General features: G+C 47.3%; 3 protein-coding genes across 5 annotated transcripts; 2 read left to right on the forward strand and 1 right to left on the reverse strand.

The window, feature by feature from the left end:
* The first annotated feature begins 35 nt into the window (after positions 1-35).
* Positions 36-12,554, forward strand: HARS1 (histidyl-tRNA synthetase 1). Its single transcript, XM_006204537.4, has 13 exons — positions 36-235; positions 518-607; positions 5,048-5,167; positions 7,164-7,259; positions 7,925-8,050; positions 8,669-8,776; positions 8,928-9,026; positions 9,257-9,350; positions 9,567-9,694; positions 9,786-10,028; positions 11,329-11,445; positions 11,645-11,791; positions 12,133-12,554. The coding sequence occupies exons 1-13, from the start codon at positions 146-148 to the stop codon at positions 12,202-12,204; spliced, it is 1,530 nt and encodes a 509-aa protein (XP_006204599.2). The 5' UTR covers positions 36-145; the 3' UTR covers positions 12,205-12,554.
* A 153-nt stretch (positions 12,555-12,707) lies between these two features.
* Positions 12,708-15,679, forward strand: DND1 (DND microRNA-mediated repression inhibitor 1). 3 transcript variants are annotated; one of them, XM_072956243.1, is made up of 4 exons: positions 12,708-12,989; positions 13,092-13,209; positions 13,353-14,055; positions 14,746-15,679. In XM_072956243.1, exons 2-4 carry the CDS (start codon positions 13,192-13,194, stop codon positions 15,201-15,203), a joined length of 1,179 nt encoding a protein of 392 aa, XP_072812344.1. In that variant the 5' UTR covers positions 12,708-12,989; positions 13,092-13,191; the 3' UTR covers positions 15,204-15,679. The 3 variants fall into 3 exon arrangements, with proteins under 3 accessions (XP_072812344.1, XP_072812351.1, XP_031528260.2); XM_072956250.1 differs by having other exon boundaries at positions 13,356-14,055; XM_031672400.2 differs by having other exon boundaries at positions 13,594-14,055.
* WDR55 (WD repeat domain 55) lies at positions 15,525-19,965 on the reverse strand. Its single transcript, XM_006204546.4, has 7 exons — positions 19,615-19,965; positions 17,212-17,312; positions 17,046-17,133; positions 16,765-16,944; positions 16,570-16,669; positions 16,313-16,482; positions 15,525-16,229 (listed from the first exon to the last, which is right to left on the reverse strand). The coding sequence occupies exons 1-7, from the start codon at positions 19,800-19,802 to the stop codon at positions 15,908-15,910; spliced, it is 1,149 nt and encodes a 382-aa protein (XP_006204608.1). The 5' UTR covers positions 19,803-19,965; the 3' UTR covers positions 15,525-15,907.
* Between the last annotated feature and the right edge of the window lie 30 nt (positions 19,966-19,995).

Raw genomic sequence — 19,995 nt, forward strand, 5'->3', positions numbered from 1 at the left:
TCCGGTACAGCCGGAAGTGATTGTTGCACTAGATGGTGGCTCTCTAGGCGTTCAGACCTGCAACTCGATAGACGGAAGTCATCCGAGCTGAGGCTGCGGCCACCACAGCCGATCTAGGAGCGGTCAGCTCCAGTTGGCGGTCAGTATGGCAGAGCGAGCGGCGCTGGAAGAACTGGTGCGACTTCAGGGAGAGCGTGTGCGGGGCCTCAAGCAGCAGAAGGCCAGCGCCGAGCAGGTGCGACCGAGGCGGCAGGGGAGGGGCCAAAGCAAGGCCGAGGAGGACAGAGCTGGGGTGGTCTGCACAGAGGTCAGCGATGTGGAAGAAGGGACCGGACTGGTAGGGAGGAGGACAAGCTGAGTGGGGAGGTAACTGGGGTAGGACCCGAGAGAAGCAAAGTTAGGCCTGGGTGAGAGATCTGCCTCCGATTCGAATGAGGGAGGGATACTGAATGAATGGCGGAGGAAGGAGGGGGTGACAGATATGATAGCCTACCTAGCGCCTACTTTCCCTCCACAGATCGAGGAGGAGGTGGCAAAACTACTGAAACTGAAGGCACAGCTGGGCCCTGATGAAGGGAAACAGAAATTCGTACTCAAAACCCCCAAGGTAAATATCATTCCTTCAGGGAGCCTCTGAGAGGGTCCCTCATTCCACTCATAAGGACGCATATCCAGAGGATCTGAAATACTGCAAGAAACAACAATTGCTCTGGGCGCCAACCTGGGCTGGACTCTACCTGAGTCATTCTGGGATGGCAAAGTGATGACAGAAACTAGGCCAGCTGGATGCTTAGGGGAATCTGCCTGCTACTGCTACTCTTTCTTTCATTCAGTAAATATTTATTGAGTGCTTACTATGTGCCTAGCACTGTCCAAAGAAGTGAGTGTACCATGGTGAACAATATAGTCCGCCCTCAGGGAACTTACATTCTACTGAAGGATCTAGACTTAAGAGAAATAATCCCACAAGTGGATATGTAACTACAAATTGTTTTAAGTGATGTAAAGAAATAACAAGGATGCTCTGAGAAAAATAAAGGAGAACTGAGGAGTCTGAGAAAACCTTCCTAAAGAAGTGATAGACTAGCTGACCTAATAGATGAGTGGGAGATAGCTGGGTGAAGAGTGTGAGGAAGATAAGTCCATGTAAGGCATGGAAATCCTGAAACAACCAAGAACCTTGGTAGTTTCCAGGAACTAGAAAAAGACATTTATGATTAAAACCAAATAGAGAGGGAGAGTAGAGCGGAATGAGGTTGGAGATTCCTAGCTCAGCCTCCCGGATTTCAGTTCAGATGTCACTTTCTGTAAGTTCTATAAACCGACCTATTTACCCTTTATCTGGATTCCTCTAGCACTTCATAACTATCTCTGTTACTGCATTTGTTGCTGACTTTTCATTATTCACATGGTTTATTTAACCTGAGAGGCTGAGATAAGGTGCCTGGAACTTCATAGGTATTCAATGAATGTATGTGGAAGTGAATTCTAAAGGAGAGGGGAGATGATCTGTTTTCCTTCTGTTAAGATGTCACCTTTTAAGATTAATTCTTTGGACTCCTAAATTCATTGACCTATTCCTTCTACACATAACTCACTTCAAAGGTTAAGGAGACAGTGTAAAAACCCCTAGGCATTGATCATCGATATTTATTTAAACTATTGGGTGAAAAGATTAATGGGAATTTATGATAGACCAGGCTGGCCTCACCTAAACCCAATGATTGATTTTAGCATCACTAAAAGTAGGACAACCAGGCTTTATGTTCCTCCTGGTGTGATGCAATAAGAAGTACACATCACCTATTCTTGCCAAGAAAAATTGTACCTGAATCTAATCAGGTCTTCAGACCTATCTACCAGTTTACGTAACTACCAGTTTACTGAAAATATGGGAGATGGACAGACATGTTAAATGGACATATATACTGTTAATCAAATCTAGAATGAGAAAAATTCTTTGAAAAAAATGACTCAATTTCTTCAATAAATAAAGGACTTTTTTTTTTAAAGGAAATGAAACTGCTACAGATTAAATAGACATTAGATGGATCAGCCAGATACAAGGCATGAACTTCATTTAGAATCTGATTCAAACCAACCAACCATAAAAAAATATTATTGAAGCAATTGGGGTTAATTAAACATGGTTTGGGCGTTAGGTTAAGGGTTGCTGTTAGTTTTGCTGTTTGTAAAAAAAGGTATTGTAATGTTTTATTTTTTAATCCTTAAATGTTAGAGAATCATATGAAGTATTTATGGATAAAATGATATGATATATGGGATTTGCCTTTTTTTTTTTTTAATGGAGGTACTGGGTTTTGAACCCAGGACCTCCTGCATGCTAAGCATGCTCTCTACCAGTGAGCTATACCCTCCCCCTGGGATTTATTTTAAAACACTGCAGGAAAAAAAAAAATCTTGGGACTTACATAAGAATAGCAGATGCTGATAGTTGTTGGAGCTGGGTAATAGATACATGATGGGGTCCAGTGTACTATTATCTATAAAGTGTGTTTGAAAACTTCCATAATATAATGTTAAAAGAGAATAAGATTAGAGGGGAGGGTATAGCTCAAGTGATAGAGCACATGCTTAGCATGCAGGAGGTCCTGGGTTCAATCTCCACTACCTCCTCTAAAAATAAATAAATCTAATTACCTCTCCCCCTGCCAAAATAAAATAATACAATAATAAATAAGATATTTTTAAATATTACTACTAAAAAAAGAATGAGATTATACTGGAGAGTTACTATCCACTTTAGTTTGTTGAAATACACTTCTTGACATGTGATTCATAATTAACAACAGAAAGCTCAGTATCACGGGGAAAGGACTCCTAAAGGAATCTTCCTGGTCAAAATTATTTTAATACTGTTATTTGCTTTTTTTACTTCATTTGCAGTGAAGGTGCATAAGCACTGGTGAGTAGAACTGCTGGTGTCTCAGCACAAATCAAGATGGTGGCACCAAACTATACTAATAATAACCATTATGTCCTTTACTTTCATGAACAGTAAAAAAAAATTCAGTTTCACTTAAGAATGTCTTTGATAAAATAGTAAAAATTACTAGTTTTATTGAATACTGACCCTTGAGTACACTCTTTTTTAATATTCTATATGATGAAATGGGAAGTACACGTAAAGCACTTCTGCTGTATTCCAAAGTAGCAAAAATGCTCGTGCCATTGTGTGAATTTTAAGTGGAACTAGCTACTTTTTTTCATGGAAAATATTTTTTATTTGAAAGAAAAACTGAAAAATAAACTATTGTTTTAAATATTTGGATATCTGGCAGACATTTTCACAACAATGAACAAAGTGAGCCTTGTACCTCAAGGAAAACATCTGACAGTATTTGTTGCCAGTGATAGAATTCAAGTGTTCAAGTCAAAGTTATAACTTGTATTTTCCATCATGAGCTTGACATCTCCCAGTACTTGAAGACTTTCCTCATGAGATCTATGTTGACATTAACAAATATGGTTTTCTGATACTGTATAATGAAATATATCAACATCTGGAAGCTCTGTATAACTTATCAAAGAATCAATATTTTCTAAATGACCAATGCATGATGTTATAGAATCATGCCTATGTAAAAATATCCAAAGTACAAGATAGAGTAACAGATAGTTTTTACATTTTAGTGAAATATACATAACATAAAATTTGCCATTTCATCCATTTTCGGGTGTACATTTCAGTGGCTTTAAGTACATTCACATCATTGTGCAACCATCACTTCTATTCATCCCCAGAACTTTTTTCATCATATCAAACAAAATCTTTACCCATTAAACAGTAACTCCCCACTCTACCCTCTCTCCAGTCCCTGGTACCATTGTTTTACTTTCTGTCTCTGTGAATTCTGGGTACCTTATAATGGATTTTAATGTAACAATATGAGTAGTTCACTTATGTAGTTTCAGATTCCACATTGCAACCAATCTTTAAGAAACTACTGCTTTTTGGGTTTTTAGTGTAGTTTAAGAAGAATATCTACAGTTAGCTGAAAAGTTTATTAAAATATTCCTCTTTTTATGATTATACATCACTGTAAGGCCAGATTTTCTTTATATACTCAACCAGAACAACAAATCACAACAGAACAGACTGCAAAAAGCATATATGAGAATACAGCTGTCTTCTGTTTACCCAGACATTAAGGATTTACAAAAATGTAAATCAGTGCCACTCTTCTCACCAACTTTTTTTGTTCTGGGAAGTAGTTACATTTTCCTAAAATGTTATTTATGTTAACATGTAATAGATTTTCTATTTGTTAAGTGAATTAATAAATATTTTTAAATATCTTCAGTTTTAATTTCTAATACAATAAATATTTATAGTGATATAATCCACTTTGGGGTCATTAATAAATAGTAAGAGTATAAAGAGGCCCTGAGACCAAAGAGCTCCTACATGGGAGTAGCATGTAAAAGCCCAAACTAGAAACTTTGACCTGGAAGAACAGAGTTCTAGTACTGACTGCCACCAACCTGCTGAGTGGTCTTAAGTAATGACTTAGCTTCCTAACATCTTCTAATTCATCAAAAAAAAGTATCTGCCCAGCTCATGCCATAGGGCTATCAGAAACAAATTAGGAAACAAATAGTATTCATTAGGATTTCTATTTTAAGTTCTGTTAGGAGAGAATGTTCCTTGTAAAGTTTGGAATTCAATTAGCTAAGCCAGCTTGAGTTGGTTATATGCCTGTCATCAGGTAGATGTTTTATGTTGGGCAGAGTAATGTTCTGTTATCCCAGAAAATTAGTATAGGAAAATTTCTCAGAGAATAGAGTTCCAAGAACTCTAGAAAATAGGACCAAGCCAAAAAGCTGGCAGGGGCAAGGAGTGGGGGCTTAGAAGGCTGAGAGCAAATGGCTGTGATAACTAATAGGGAATTGTTTGTAGGAAAATCTAAGTTTGGGGCAAGGTTTGCATTCATCATTGTTAAGGTCATGCTTTTATATTTCTAGACCTTATTGTTCTTTGTTTTTAAACCCCATCCCTGGTTCTTTGGCTGATTTTGACTCCAAGGGCACAAGAGACTACAATCCCCGGCAGATGGCAGTTCGGGAGAAGGTGTTTGAAGTAATCATCAGCTGCTTCAAGCGCCATGGTGCAGAAGTGATTGACACACCTGTGTTTGAACTAAAGGTGAGGGGCGGTGAAGAGAGACTGCATGGTGGAAGGATGGGATACAGACAACGAAGCAGATAACAACAGAGAGGGCCTAAAGGTCTCTCTGTTGTTGTTGACAAAGATTAGTATTTTCTCCAGTGAGACGGGGCACGGGACGGGCGTAGAGGGAGAGGTCCTGCCTTTTACTTACCTTGGTTGAGGCCAGCAGCTTCCAAAAGAGAGCCTCCTCAGAAATGGAAGTTGTTATGGCTCCTGTCAACACTGAATTCCATGTTACCTGTGCTTGAGATGTTTCCCAGATGCATGCAAACCAAACATATAAAGGATGAATATGCAACCAGCCTATTGATGGACCCTGAGGTTGTTTCTAGTTCTTTGCTATTAAAAGCAGGTTGCATCACTGACCGCTTAAAATCTAGTGACTCCAGATGCATTTATAATAAAATTCAAACCCTTTACTCAGGCTTACAAGGCCCTACATGATCTGGCCACTGCCTGCCTTTCCCACCTCGTCTCATGCTCTTCTTCCCCCTGTGCACTGCGCTACTAGGGTCTTTTTCTATTCCTGGAACATACTAAATGTGTTTCTGTCTTAGGGCCTTTGTTCTTGCTCTTCCCTCTTCCTTAGCTCCCTTTTCCCCTAGCTCTTTGCATGACTTGAATTTCAGAGTAAATTATAGACATGACAGATTTTAATGTCAGATCTCAACTAAAATGCCATTCCTTAAATAATCCTTTTCAAATTCCTTGTCTAAAGTAGCCCTATCACTATCAGAAAATTACCTGTTAATCTGTTTCCTTCCATGGTGTACTGCCTGAATCTTGTTACTATAGAAGATTCTTGAGGGCATGGACTGCCTTTGTTCACTGATACATACGCAGGGCTTGGAACTGTGTCTAGTACTAGTGCACATTTATCTGCAGGGTAAATTCATAGAAGTAGAATTTCTGGGTCAAATGGTTGTACTCCTTCCTATTTCTACCAACTATATTAGTTTGCTAGGGCTGCCATAACAAAATACCATAGGCTGGGTGGCTTGTACAACAGAAATTAAAAAAGAAAAAAAATTTATTGTCTGGAGGCTAGAAGTCCAAGATAAACTGTCAACAGGGTTGGCTCCTTCTGAGGGTCATGATGGAAGGATCAGTTCCAAGTCTGTCTCCTTGGCTTTTAGATGATGTCTTTTCCCTGGGTCTTCACATCATCTTCCCTCCTCTGTGTCCAAATTTCCTCTTTTTATAAGGATTTCAGTTATATTGGATTAGGACCCACCCTGGTGATCTCATTTTCGCTTAATTACTTCTTTAAAGACCCTATCTCCAAGTATAGTCCCACTCTGAGGTTACTGGGGGAAAAGGGCTTCCATATATGAATTTTGAAGGGACACAGTTCCACCCATAACACCAACTACTGTGTGAGTGTTTCTATTTTTGACACACTGGGAGTTTTCATGCTTTTTAAACTTAGCCAGTCTGGTAGGTAAAATATATTCACATCTTGTTGAGGATGTCACAGGGCAAGGACTACTTTTTTTAGTTTTGGCTTTTGACAGTGTTCAAATCTCAGGTGCTATAAAAAAATTTATCTTTGTTGATTTAATAACCCATTCCTAAGAGTTTAGCCTCCAAAAATTATTCAAAAGAAAAAAACTATGTACCCAAATATATTTATTGAAATGCTATGGAATATTTTTTTCAATTGGAATAACCTAAACACGTAGCAGTTTCATACTAGGAAGGAAGTAAATACAGAGCTTCTCGCTGGAATATTATGCAGCTTTTAACAATAATACTTCAGTTGTGTCACAAAATGGAAATGTGATAAGCAGAAAACAGAACTGGTGTTTCTTTTTGGTTATAATTAACATCGAATACATAAGCATTGGGAGAGCAGAGGAAATATAGACAAGTTGAAATCAATTATGTTAGAGTGGTGGGTTTTTGTTTTTAAAACTTCCTTTTAAATTGTTATATTTATCACTGTGACCACATTTCTTTATGTTTTCTCCAGGAAACACTGACTGGAAAGTATGGGGAAGACTCTAAGCTTATCTATGACCTGAAGGACCAGGGTGGGGAGCTGCTGTCCCTTCGCTACGACCTCACTGTATCTTTCTAAACTTGGGCTCTTGACACTTTGGATGGACTGGCCCTCAGTGAGTTGAGGCTATTTCTAGCCTTAAGTTTGGGGACAGCTAGACATAGATTGGATCAAATATAATGCCTTTAGCAATCAGGGAAATTATTTCTCTAAACCAGGAGCTGGACTTTGGCTAAACAGAGCATAGCCTTAGAAGACTTCTGAATCCTGAGAAAGACTTCAGCTTTCTGTCAGGGCCCATTCTGACTCTGCCAGCAATCCCCTGGCTCTAGAATACCTCTCCTTTGCCCTGTCCAGTGGACAGAGTTCTCTTTAATTGACCAACAGCATGTTTCCTTTATTTCCAAGCTATGTCAGAGAATCATCTGCTTAGAGATCCTACTTGGGGCCCTTTTTCTGCTCCCTGGCCAGTCTGCCCAGCCCTCTACCGTGCTTGGCAAAGCCCAGGGGGGAGACACTACCAAAGAGAAAGGGAGCTTTAATCTTTTTTGAGACTTCAGCTTTCCCTTGTGGTAACAAAGCTGATTCTTGCTGATGTTCAGAAATGCTTTTAATCTTATAGGTGGCGGTTTTACCCACACAGGGTAGAGTTAGAGCCCAGCTTCTGTTGGTGAAGATAATCAAATTCCAGACATGTGGGAGGGGCTTTCTCCTTAACTCTTTGTCATCAGGTTCCTTTTGCTCGATATTTGGCAATGAATAAACTGACCAACATTAAACGCTACCACATAGCAAAAGTATACCGGCGGGATAACCCAGCCATGACACGAGGCCGATACCGGGAATTCTACCAGTGTGTGAGTATGCGGGGCAGGATGGGTAAGGTGGCCCTCCCTTGAGCCAGTAGAATCTACTGAGTGCTCATGGTGTCCTGAACAAACTGGATGTCCCAGATAATGCTAGCCTTAAGATTTCTTTAGCATTTTCATATACAGGACAGAGGTTATTCACCCCATTTTATATATGAGTAAACTTGCAGCTCAGCAAGATGAAGAGATCATAGGGATAAGAAAGAAAAAGTTAGGATTAGCTCTCTTGGTCCAGTGCTCTTTATCTTAAACCTGTGATAGGATCACAGCAGAGGATGGGGAAATTGTATTTGAGGTATCATATCCTCCAGACTGGTGGCAGAGCTTCTGAGTGAATAGAGACAATGACTAAGGCAATATAATTGCCCCCACAGTGGTAGAAATAAGGAAAAATAGATGAGATATGAAAGAATAGCCCAATAGATGGGAAAGAAACCAGGACTGGTAAGAGACCCAAGAATGCTGGAGTTTTACCCTGAGCTGACCGTCAGACAGAATGAAGGTGGTCTGTGCATGAGTGCAAAGAGGCCTCCTCCAGAGTTCCCAGGAGTCCTCACTTAAGAAGATTATACCCCTGAGGACCTCTCGCTACCCCTCTACCTGCAGGATTTTGACATTGCCGGGCAGTTTGACCCCATGATTCCTGATGCTGAGTGCCTGAAGATCATGTGTGAGATCCTGAGTTCACTTCAGATAGGCGACTTCCTGGTCAAGGTCAGCTGAATGGGGCTGGGAAGGCACAGTTGGGCCTGGTCTCTCTCACAGGAGAAGGTCCTTGTGCAGAAGGACAAGGAGCCCAAGTGACCAAGGCTGTTGAGGGTCATGTAAAGAGATTCTCTCCTCACTGTGCCTTGGGTCACTGCAGGTGAATGATCGGCGCATCCTGGACGGGATGTTTGCCATCTGTGGTGTTCCTGACAGCAAGTTCCGCACCATCTGCTCCTCAGTGGACAAGCTGGACAAGGTAACAACCTAAACACTTGACTCTTCTTTTCCCAGATCCCACCCTGCCCTGAGAAATGGAAGAGATGAGGAGAGAGAGGGCCCTGCCTCTATGCCCACCAGAGGAAAGTTAGCCCCAGGATGTAGGTTGACAGGCAGTTTCTGCTTAAGACCACCCCCTGAGGAGGGCCTACTCTTGCTCTGCAGTGAGGAAGCTGCCCAGGGGTCCCTGATTGGTTTCTGTCTGCTCAGGTGTCCTGGGAGGAAGTAAAGAATGAGATGGTAGGAGAGAAGGGTCTCGCACCTGAGGTTGCTGACCGCATTGGGGACTACGTCCAGCAGCATGGTGAGAAATAAACCCTGCCTCCCCAGCAGCCATCCCACTGCCCTCAGCCTAAAGCCAAAACCCCTCTGTGTGTGCGTATGTGTAGGAGAGGGGCAGGGGGAATGTACGTGTTATCTGTGTGTATGCACTCATGCATATGTGTGTAGTCCAGAGGCAAAGGTAGAACCCTTATTTTTTTCTTGTCAGTCAGTCTGGCTCACAAATCTGTCTCCCCAGGTGGGGTATCTCTAGTGAAACAGCTGCTCCAGGATCCTAAACTGTCCCAAAACAAGCAGGCCTTGGAGGGTCTGGGAGACCTGAAGCTGCTGTTTGAGTATCTGACCCTGTTTGGCATTGCTGACAAGGTGAGTCAGCTTGGGGTGGGAGCCACAGCTGAGCTCTGGGGCTGGAGGTCCTTGATCCTCTTCTGGCCTGACCCTGTTCTTGTCCCCCCAGATATCGTTCGACCTGAGCCTTGCTCGAGGGCTGGACTACTATACTGGGGTGATCTATGAGGCCGTGCTGCTGCAGTCCCCAGCCCAGGCAGGGGAAGAACCCCTGGGCGTGGGCAGTGTGGCCGCTGGAGGGCGCTATGATGGGCTTGTGGGCATGTTTGACCCCAAAGGGCGCAAGGTGCCATGCGTGGGGCTCAGCATTGGGGTAGAGCGGATCTTCTCCATCGTGGAGCAGAGGCTGGAGGTAGGTCTTGGCGCTGGGTAGAAGACCCTCTGGGAGCTGGTGGCATCTGAGCTATCTTCTTTGATCTTTAAGGGGGCAATTGGTGCTGCTTTGGGCAAGGAGTAGTATCTTTTCAAAGAAACGGAGAAAAGAGAATTGCTGTCCTTCACAGACACCTACCCCATTATAGGCCAGCTTGATGGATCTCTGATCATTCTTTCTTCACAAATTCCTTTGTTCTGGGTCCCTACTTCCCTCAGGGTTGTCAGGAATCTAGGCCAGTTTATCCAAAGACTCGGATCTTCCTCCTAATACAGAATACTTCATATTTTAGTACTCTGTGCCAGGGACTGTGCCTAGTGCTTTTCATGCATGGTCTAATAAAATTCTTAAACAGCCCTCTGAGGGTAGCTACCTTTATTATTTACATTTTGCAGACAAGGGAACTAAAGTATTATAGATCAAATAATTTGCCCAAGGTGTAAGTGGCAGAGTCAGAATTTGAATCCAGGCCTCCGAACTCCAATGTCTTGCTCCCAACCACTATGGGATATTGTCTCTAAGTGGGAAGCATGGTTCTGAGGCTCTGGGATCCCTCAGACAGTGCTCTTGACTCTCTAGCACCTAGAGTAACATGAGGGAAGCCCTTCGTGGCCTCAAACCCTCCTTTGCTGCTACTGCTCTTAACTGTCTGGTTGCATTTCTTCCCCTGAGGAAGGCTCTGGCAGTAACCTTCCCACTACCCCTCTATCCTTTTCTCTAGAGTGGAAACCACTTGTTTCCCAATTGAGGTCACTGTTCCAATAGGCATCTTATGTTCTAAGAACTATGGAACTGTTTTCCAGAAAAAGACATGGACAGCAGCAGCATTCTCTCTCCCTACTAATCCACACACACCTTGGGTTGTACCCTGTGCCTGAAGCATGAGACACAGTCTCTTGACCAGGCAGAAAGTAAGTGGGAACTAGAACTGCCAGGGGTGACCAGATTGGCTGGGTGAGCTCAGTGAGGATCACTTCCTTGTGAATGCTCTTGTGGACCCATAAAGTACTAGCTGGAGGTAAGTTTGAAGTTACTGTGCATAAGTTACCTTTGCCCTACATTATTTATTCTGGCAAGACGTATGTACAAGCCAGTCAGTTCATTTCTTATTCTTCTAAGAGCTACCTTTCTTTTTTTGGCCCAGTTGCTAGATGAGAAGACTAGCCTGCCCTGGTGGAGCTGGGCCTGGTCTCAGAATCCTGACAGGAGCCTGCTCTGGTTGTTCACTGACAGTGGTATAAAGGGCAGCCCAGCTGTTTCTTAACTGCTTCTTCCCTAGGCATTGGAGGAGAAGGTACGGACCACAGAGACACAGGTGCTTGTAGCATCCGCACAGAAGAAGCTGCTGGAGGAGAGACTGAAGCTGGTCTCCGAGCTCTGGGATGCCGGGATCAAGGTAGAGGAGGCAAGCCCCAGGGTGGCAGCAAATTTGGGAGTGCTGGGCACAATGAAATAAAAGCTCATCCACAGTGACCCTTCCACTACTGTGACTTCTTGGGGTGAAGGTCAGAGCAAAGTACTAGCTTGGGCCCCAAGGAAGTTGTCCCTGAGGACTGCAGAAGCCTGCCTTCATCTTTTTCCCTGGTCCCCTGCAGGCAGAGCTGCTCTACAAGAAGAACCCCAAGTTACTGAACCAACTGCAGTACTGTGAGGAGACAGGCATCCCACTGGTGGCCATCATCGGTGAGCAAGAGCTCAAGGATGGGGTCATCAAGCTCCGCTCAGTGGCCAGCAGGGAAGAGGTAAGCAGGTGGGCAGGAAGGCTGAGGGACAGGCAATGGAAGCCATTTCGGCAGGCCAATGCCCAATTCGAGACCTGAGCAAAGCCTGGCATTCATATTAGCACCCACTCGTAATGGACTTAAGGGGTGTAGCATGTTACTGTGGTCATGTAGGGTTAACTGTCCATCCCACACATCCCCTGTGTCTCTCTGGCTCCCCCAAGCACTGTCTCCCCTGAGATGTTTGATTGGGTTCCTGCTCCCAGCTGAGCCAGACCTGATGCCTAGAGGAAGGCATGGGCACTCAGAGAGCAGTGGAGCTGCAAGATGCTCATTCCACCTTGTTCCTCCATCCTGGCCAGGTGGACATCCGAAGAGAAGACCTTGTGGAGGAAATCAAAAGGAGAACAAACCAGCCCATTTGCATCTGCTGAGTTGAGCAGAGGACCAGAGGAAAGTGGGACTGGCATTATTTAAGGCTAAGACAAAACTCTGCATATGTACTTCAACAGCTTTGCACACTTCTGTTCCAGCAGGAAGACCTAAAGTGGTCGGAACAGAGACTTTTTAATTTTTATTATGATTATTTTATTGGTAATCACAGGCAAAAATGGCCAGGTACTACATCATTTTCCACATGAGGCCCTGGGGGCTTAGTTGCCTGTGTTCCTGAGCTACACGGACCAGTCCGAGATGGTGTCCTCTGCAGGGCCCTACACCAGAAGGAAGGAACGTTCCCCACCACCAGCCGCCAAAGGTCCAATAAAATGCCTCAACCACTGGAGCCTGCCTGTGTCACTATTGCCTAGCCCTGCCTTCCCTCTCAGAACCTGGGCCTCCCACTGCGACCACTTCAGCGGTGGAAAATGTGGAGAGAGACTTACAGTAGCCCCCACGGGCTCCTCCGCCGGCTGAAGGGGCCCTGACGTTCTCGCCGCCCGTCCATCCTGCCAGTTTGCGAGCCATGTTTCCGGCGGTGGGGCTGCCGCAGACCCATCCGCTAGGGTCTCTAGCTTTCACCTGACTGTCGGAGGTTCCCGCGGCGCACGTGCGGTGGATACCCCCGCCCCCTTGGGAGGCGGGGTCTTGCTCAGAGCCAATGAGAGCTTGGGGGGGTGGAGGGGTAGGGAAGCTTCCAGATAGGCAGACAGGGAGGAGGTTATAAAGGGGGTACGAGGAAGCCAGCGGGAGAGCCATGCAGTCCAAGCGGGAGTGTGAGGTAAGTGGTTGGCTACCAGGGGGTCGATGAGCCCTCCGCATCACTGGGGCGGTGGGGGTGGTCGCGGCAATCGGCGACTCCAACCTGCCCTTTCCCCCTCAGCTATGGTGTGAGAGGGTGAATCCAGAGAACAAGGCGGCGCTGGAGGCGTGGGTCAGGGAGACGGGCATCCGCCTGGTGCAGGTGAACGGGCAGAGGAAGTATGGCGGGCCACCCCCAGGTACGGTAGTCCCTGTCCCTGCGCCTGCTGGGGGGCTACGCAGGCCTCGACGGCCCCAACCCGCCGCATTTGTGGGGAGGGGGCGCCTACCCCGAGGCTACACAGTCAGAAACCCCTAACTACCCGTTACCCCCGCCCCCAAGCAGATGAAACTTCTTTTCTGTGGCTTCCCACCGTCCCGCGCCGTCGAGGAAGGAGCCAGTCTTAAGGTGCCAGTCTTGATTTTAGATCAGCCACCCAATTATGCCAGCGATCCGGCGGAGTACGGTGTACCCATTTCACAGACTTTTGCATACATAGCCCTTCTCGCGCTGGGTCCTTGGGCCCCGAACCCGGAACCATCCGGGTGGATGACGGTTCTCCCTCCCCATCCCCTCCTCCCAGGATGGGTGGGCAGCCCGCCGCCAGCCGGGTCAGAGGTGTTTATCGGGCGGCTGCCCCAGGACGTGTACGAGCACCAGCTGATCCCACTGTTCCAACGTGTGGGCCGCCTCTACGAATTTCGCCTGATGATGACCTTCAGCGGCCTTAACCGCGGCTTCGCTTACGCCCGCTACAGCTCGCGGCGCGGCGCCCAGGCGGCCATCGCCACGCTGCACAACCACCCGCTGCGGCCGTCCTGCCAGCTGCTCGTGTGCCGAAGCACCGAGAAGTGCGAGCTGAGCGTGGACCGGCTGCCGCCGGGTCTGAGCCGCCACGCGCTACTGCTCGCGCTGCAGCCGCTGGGCCCTGGCCTGCAGGAGGCGCTGCTGCTGCCCAGCCCTGGGCCGGCGCCCGCGCAAATCGCGCTGCTCAAGTTCAGCTCGCACCGCGCCGCAGCCATGGCCAAAAAGGCTCTAGTGGAAGGTAGGGGTGGAGACTGCGGGGGGGGCCGCTGGTTGGGGCCAAACCCGTTCTGCCGGGCACTTTACCTGTACCTGTCAGCACAGCGGGTTAAAGTCTCGAGACCTTAGGATCAAGCACGCCTGCATTTCCGACATAAACTGTTTGACCTCAGGCTTTTAAATTTCCACTGATGCTGTCAACTAGTGCTTACCTATACCTAGCACTTCACAGGCATTATCTCCTGGCTAAATTCTCCACATTCCAATGGAACAGAATGATGTTGCTCTTTAGATATGAGGGGACTGTGTTAAGAAAAATTGACCCGCCTAAGGCTATCGAACTATGCCTACCTTTTATCCACTATAGAACCTGCTTTCTCAGACTGTTGTGAGAATTCAGCAGCACTTAACACATTCTCTACTTTTTGGCAAGTATTCATGGTAAAGGTTAGCTATTGTGATGGTTATGAGGTAGACAAAGCCTGCATCAACCAGTTCTCCAAGGACACTCAGAAGATAGCAGTTATTACACCCACTTTGTAAATAAACACAGTGAAGCCTGGAGAAGTTATTTAACTTGCCTGAAGTCACACTGCCAGGAAATGGGGAGGTTAGATATTGAACAGGCCTTTGTGACTCCAGAGGACTCACAGGGTCTGGGGGCTTGGGCCCAGGGCTTAGACCTGCCCTGTCTCTACCTTTTTTCCTGCAGGGCAGTCACGCCTCTGTGGAGAGCAGGTGGCTGTGGAGTGGCTCAAGCCAGACCTGAAGCAGCGACTCCGTCAGCAGCTTGTTGGTCCCTCGCTGCGGTGCCTACAGCCAGAGAGCAGTCAGTTGGCCCTGGCCGGGGACAAGCTAGAGTTCCAAGGGGCTCAGGCTACCCTGCAGCTGATGTGCCAACAGATGAACCTGGGTAGCCCAGTGTTCCTCACCAAGTGTTTGGGCACAGGCTTTGCTGGCTGGCACCGCTTCTGGTACCAGGTGGTGATCCCTGGGCATCCAGTGCCCTTCAGTGGCCTCATCTGGGTTGTGATTGCCCGGGATGGGCAGGATGGGCATGAAGTGGCCAAGGAGGCTGTGTCTGCACAGCTGCTGGAGGCACTGAGTGAGTCTGGGGCCAGCCTCCTGCGGTCTTTTGGGGCTGAGGCAGGTACAATGGTTCAGCAGTGACCTCATCTTCTCCACAGGCAGCCTGAACAAGTAAGCGGGGCCTGTTTCAGTCCTTGGCCCAGCAGGCCTGGGCAGCCACCATCTAATCCCAAGAAGGGGAGGAGCATGGACCCTACACTAGGCCTGACAGAGCCTCCCAGCTGGGGCAGGGCCCCAGTGCACCTGGGACAGCTCAGGTTTGGCTAAGTTGTGGTAAGGGACCTTGCCTTCCCCTCCCAGCCCATGGTCTGACCTGACCCCATAGTTGTTCTGTGTGACGCACACCCACCCACCCTCCCTCTCTCCCACAGCTTAGCATGAATCTGCTTCTTATTTTCTTGATTTGTCTTTGTTGATGTTTTTATTTGAAGGCTGGCTAAGCCAAAAGGTCAGAAATGTGCCTTTGCCCCCACCACTTGGCATTCTGGTTTTGGTGTATGTGTAGTTTTGACTTTTTCTATGCTGGTTGTATTTATATTAAACCCCTGGTTGGTGTACACCTGTGTCCGTGCTGTCTTACCCCAGCTGTGGGTTTATCTCAACACTGGTGGAGTGAACAGCTGCTACAGGGCAAGTACTTCCCCACATCTGTTGCTGAGTCCTGACCCTCTGTGCATCTTTCGTGCACAATAGGGTATTTTAAATTCCCAGCCTCTCTGGGGAATCCAGCCCAGGAAGTAAGACTCTTGCCCACTGAGAACCAATCCTGAGGTTCAGTCATCCCCTCAGTCACTGTCGTCCTCACTCTCCTTCTCTTCCTCCCGAACTGTGGAGTCCACTCCCTCCTCCCTCAGTCCTGCAAAGAAGTCATCAGTGCTCCAGGCCTTGCTGCTCAGTGCTCGAAGGGGCCCTCCTTTTTTTTTGCGGCGACGGTAGTCATCCACCACCACAGCCCGCAGCTGGGCCATGTCCCAAAACTTGAGACGCTGGTCATGGCCACTGCTGGCCAGGAAGCGGCCACAGTGGGAGAGGGCCAGCTTCTCCACAGGCTCCCCGGCATGCTGGCCCACACTGCCTACCACTCGGTTTGGCAGGATATTGACAGCCCTGGGCAGAAAGAAAAGAGTGTTGGGTCTTGGCTGGTTAGGTCTGCCCTTGCTGTGACCTGAGGGCCATCTGGCTTCTCTCACCTGATGATTCCATCAGTAGAGCCGGTACACAGCAGACTCTCAGTCACCGGAACCATACAGTCGATGGACTCAGCTCTCAAGGCAAAGCGGTCACTTGTGGCCCCAAAACCATTCCAGTTGAATAGGTAGATGGTACCTTCGCTGGAGCCACAGGCCACCTTCTTCCCACACTGCAGGGAAATAAGGCAAACCATGTTTGTGGAGCCACCTCAGACCGAGTCCCTAGCACACCCCCATCCTGCCTTGCCCAGCTATACTTTCATGAGTGTGACAGAGGTCAGGTCTCCAGACTGTGGCTCTGAGAGCAACTCGAACCGGCGTCGCTTGATGTTGAAGACACCAAGGCAGCCATCTCCACTGTAGAGAGAGCAAAGGAGCAGACCAGGCTGGAGGCTCCCAGTGAGGAAGACATTTAACGCAGGGAAGGAGGGGTCACTGCTTTGAGGCTGTACCTGGCTGTCAGCAGCAGCTTCTTCGCTGGGTCCAGAGCCATGTCAGCGATATACTCCTCATGCTGCCGCATATCCATTAAGGGGCCCTCCTTCCGCTGGTCCCATAGGCGGATGCCACCTGTGTCATCCCCAGTGGCCAGAACATTCTCATCCACCAGCAGCAGGCTGTTGATGGGAGCACTGGAGACAGGTATAGAACTTCTTGGAAAACCTTTGTCCCAGTAGGGATGTACCAATCAATCCTTTCCCCTCACCTCAATGCACAATTGGCTTCCCCTTACCCATGAGCCTTGGAAATGCGTCTTTCCAGTCGGCCCTGCTCCACATCTAGAATGTGGATGGCTTTGTCCTTGGAGACAGTAACAAGTTCTGGGGAGAAAATGTCCAGGTTACAGTGCTGCTCACTGCTCCCCTTCCCACCATCACACTGCCTTCCCTAATACTCACTCTGCCCATCTTCAGAGAAGACAACGGCTCGGCAGGACTTGAGGTGGTGACCTGAGGACCAGAGCTCCTTGGTTTCTCCCTCTTGGCAGGAGTAGGAAAAGCTAGGGAGAATGGAAGAAGAGTGACTGACCCCAGACCTCACCTGGGATGCATGGAGTGTAAAGACCAACCAACTAACCTTCCACTCTACTAGGAGTTCCTGCTTGCACATCTCCCAGCCCCAGGAGCTTACCATCCCATTTTCCCATTTTCAGTGAGCTTCAAATGTTAGGGTTTTTTTTCATTCAACATACATTTTCATGACCTGACCCCACCTCACCCCTCTTCAGCATCCTTGAAAGCCCTAGCCTGGGGAAAGATTAGGTGCGGATCACTGAAGGTCCAGAAATATTTGCTAAATTAGTGACAGAAGACCAGCCCTAGAAGTAGGAAATGTAAAGATTAGTAAGACAGGGATCTTAACACTCTAGGTCTTTGGGACCAAGAGAAAGCCACAATTAATCACAGCACATCATGACCCCATGTTGAAGAGGAGGTAGGATGAAAATGGAGGTGGAGCAGAGGTACCAGCCCATAAACTCAGCTTTGAGGCAAGTACCTGTCCAGAGATTATCCTCAGTGCCTGCTTCAGCAGGTCTTCAAAAAGGGCCAAATGAATAAGTGCATACTTGCTGGTTAGTTCCAGGCGGGTAGAACTGGGTATACTTACTGTTTGCCCTGTCCCAGTGCCCAGCATGAAAAAGCTGCTTAATAAACATTCACAGATTGAACACTTGGGAGGGAAGAGGGCCTCGGAAAGCTACCTAAAGTGATGACATGATGTGAGTTGGATCATGAAGAATGAGTATTTCACCTGGCAGAGAACAAGGGGCAGATACTGGAGGCAGATGTCAGTGTCCCGCCAGGGCAGAGATAAGGAATGAGGAGCGTTCAAGTGAGATGTATGACTGAATCTGGAAAGATCAGCTGGACTGGGCTTGAGACAACCATACAGGCCAAGCAGAAGTCTGAACTGAATCCTTTGGGGGAAAGGAACCTCTTTAGAATGATCATGGGAGAAGTTAGAGGCCTGCCAGAAGGCAGTGGCTGAGGGCAGGAAAGAGGAGAGGAATGGAAACAATGGGGGTGTGAAGAAAGGTGGAGGCCTGGGGTGACTCCCAAGTGTCTGGCACTATAAATACGAATAGTCGTGGTAAACCTCTCTGCAAAGTACGTATGATTGTTTCCATTTTCAAATGTGAAAACACGGAAGTTAACTTGCCCAAAGCCTTTGCAGTTAATGACAGGTTTGGGGTTTAAATTCATTAAATCTGATAGCACAACTCTCCTGGTTAAAGCCTTCAGTGGCTTTTCACTGCTTCCAGCCTACATCTTTTGTTCACAAACATGTACTGAGCACACACCCTGGGCTAGAAGCAGGAGATACAATGGAGAACTTAACAGAATACAGATGACACTCCAGAACATTGTTTTTCAAACTCTAGTCTGGACCCGTTTGTGAGCTGCAATCAACATTTTATGTGTGTGCTCGCAATAACGATAGAATGAAATAAACCAGAAAATAGTAGGGTGCATCACACGTAATATAGAAGGTATTTTTACTGTGAGGTGAAGCCAAAAATGTTTGAAAAAAAAGTGTTTTTTTGGTGGAAGAGATCACATTCAAATAATTACGCAAATGGATGTATGACTACACACCATTAAGAAGTTTATGAGAAAAAGGTATCTGGTACCAAGGTAGAATCTAACAGGTAGTCGTTTGCAGCATGCTGGAAGAGTGAAGAGATGTTGAGAGTTCAGGAACAGTAGGTGCAAGTAAGGGAAAGGAATTTTCCAGGCGGAAGGAATACGTACAAAGGAGCTGAAGCTTTAAGATACATTAAAAAGGTAAGGATAAATAAGCACAGAAAGCAAAAAGTAAAGCGAGCAAGAGCCGGATTGTCAAGGCCCTGAAAGCTGGATTAAGGAGTCTGGACTTAATCCTAAAAGCAAAGGTAAACTATTGAAGGGTTTTAATCAAGAAAGTGAGATGGTCGGACTTGTGTTTTTGAAAGATCAGTTAAAGTGGGCAAGAGGCGAAAACAGGGGGCCCCGCTGGTCCTATTTCAGTACCAACATAATACAATCCGGTGGAAAATAACATTGTCCCGAACATCTGCTTGTCTTGCTACTTATTTGTTCGCCTACTTGTCCGGGCTTCGTCACGACATCCAACAACTGTCTTTCTTTCAACTCTTTCAAGAAATTTGTGTGGTCACTTGGTTAGAGCCGAATGTTACTTGTAAAATTAGTATTCCTGTAACTTTCCCTCTTCATCCTAGCCCCATCACAACGGAGTTTCCACACCGGGTAGCCACCGTGCCCACCACAGTCACCGCGCCCCGAGCCCTGCCTCGCACTTACACGAACACATCCCCGTCCACGTCCCCCGCTGCCAGGAGATCGCGGGCCGGGTGGAACGCTAACCCACTGGCCGGAGCTTCCAGCACGATGTCTTCCGGAGTGTCCCGGCTCCGAGCTGGGGCTTCCGTGGAGTCGGGGTCCTCGTCGCTCCCATCCTCAGCGGGCCTTCCCTCACACGTGCCGTCCATGCATCGGAGGATTCCTAGCCGCGCAGCAGTCGCACAGTGAGCCTAACAACCAGTCACCCGGTGGGAGGAGTGACCCAGGGCACCGCTTCCGGGTCGGGGGCCGGACCGGGGGGGCCGGACCGGATGTGGCGTCAGGGCGTTCTCCGTAACCCGGAAAAGGCGGGGCCAGACCCTGCTTATGGGTGGAACCGAC

The sequence above is a fragment of the Vicugna pacos genome, chromosome 3 (assembly GCF_048564905.1).
Source record: "Vicugna pacos chromosome 3, VicPac4, whole genome shotgun sequence".
Taxonomy (NCBI): Eukaryota; Metazoa; Chordata; class Mammalia; order Artiodactyla; family Camelidae; genus Vicugna; species Vicugna pacos.

Coding starts and splice junctions, on each gene's coding strand:
- HARS1 (XM_006204537.4), top strand. CDS start 146: ATGGCAGAGCGAGCGGCGCTGGAAGAACTGGTGCGACTTCAGGGAGAG. Junction 236..517: donor AGAAGGCCAGCGCCGAGCAG/GTGCGACCGAGG, acceptor TTCCCTCCACAG/ATCGAGGAGGAGGTGGCAAA. Junction 11,792..12,132: donor CAGTGGCCAGCAGGGAAGAG/GTAAGCAGGTGG, acceptor CATCCTGGCCAG/GTGGACATCCGAAGAGAAGA.
- DND1 (XM_072956243.1), top strand. Junction 14,056..14,745: donor CAAAAAGGCTCTAGTGGAAG/GTAGGGGTGGAG, acceptor TTTTTCCTGCAG/GGCAGTCACGCCTCTGTGGA.
- WDR55 (XM_006204546.4), bottom strand. CDS start 19,802: ATGGACGGCACGTGTGAGGGAAGGCCCGCTGAGGATGGGAGCGACGAG. Junction 17,313..19,614: donor GTGGACGGGGATGTGTTCGT/GTAAGTGCGAGG, acceptor CATTCTCCCTAG/CTTTTCCTACTCCTGCCAAG. Junction 16,945..17,045: donor CGCATTTCCAAGGCTCATGG/GTAAGGGGAAGC, acceptor ACCTGTCTCCAG/TGCTCCCATCAACAGCCTGC.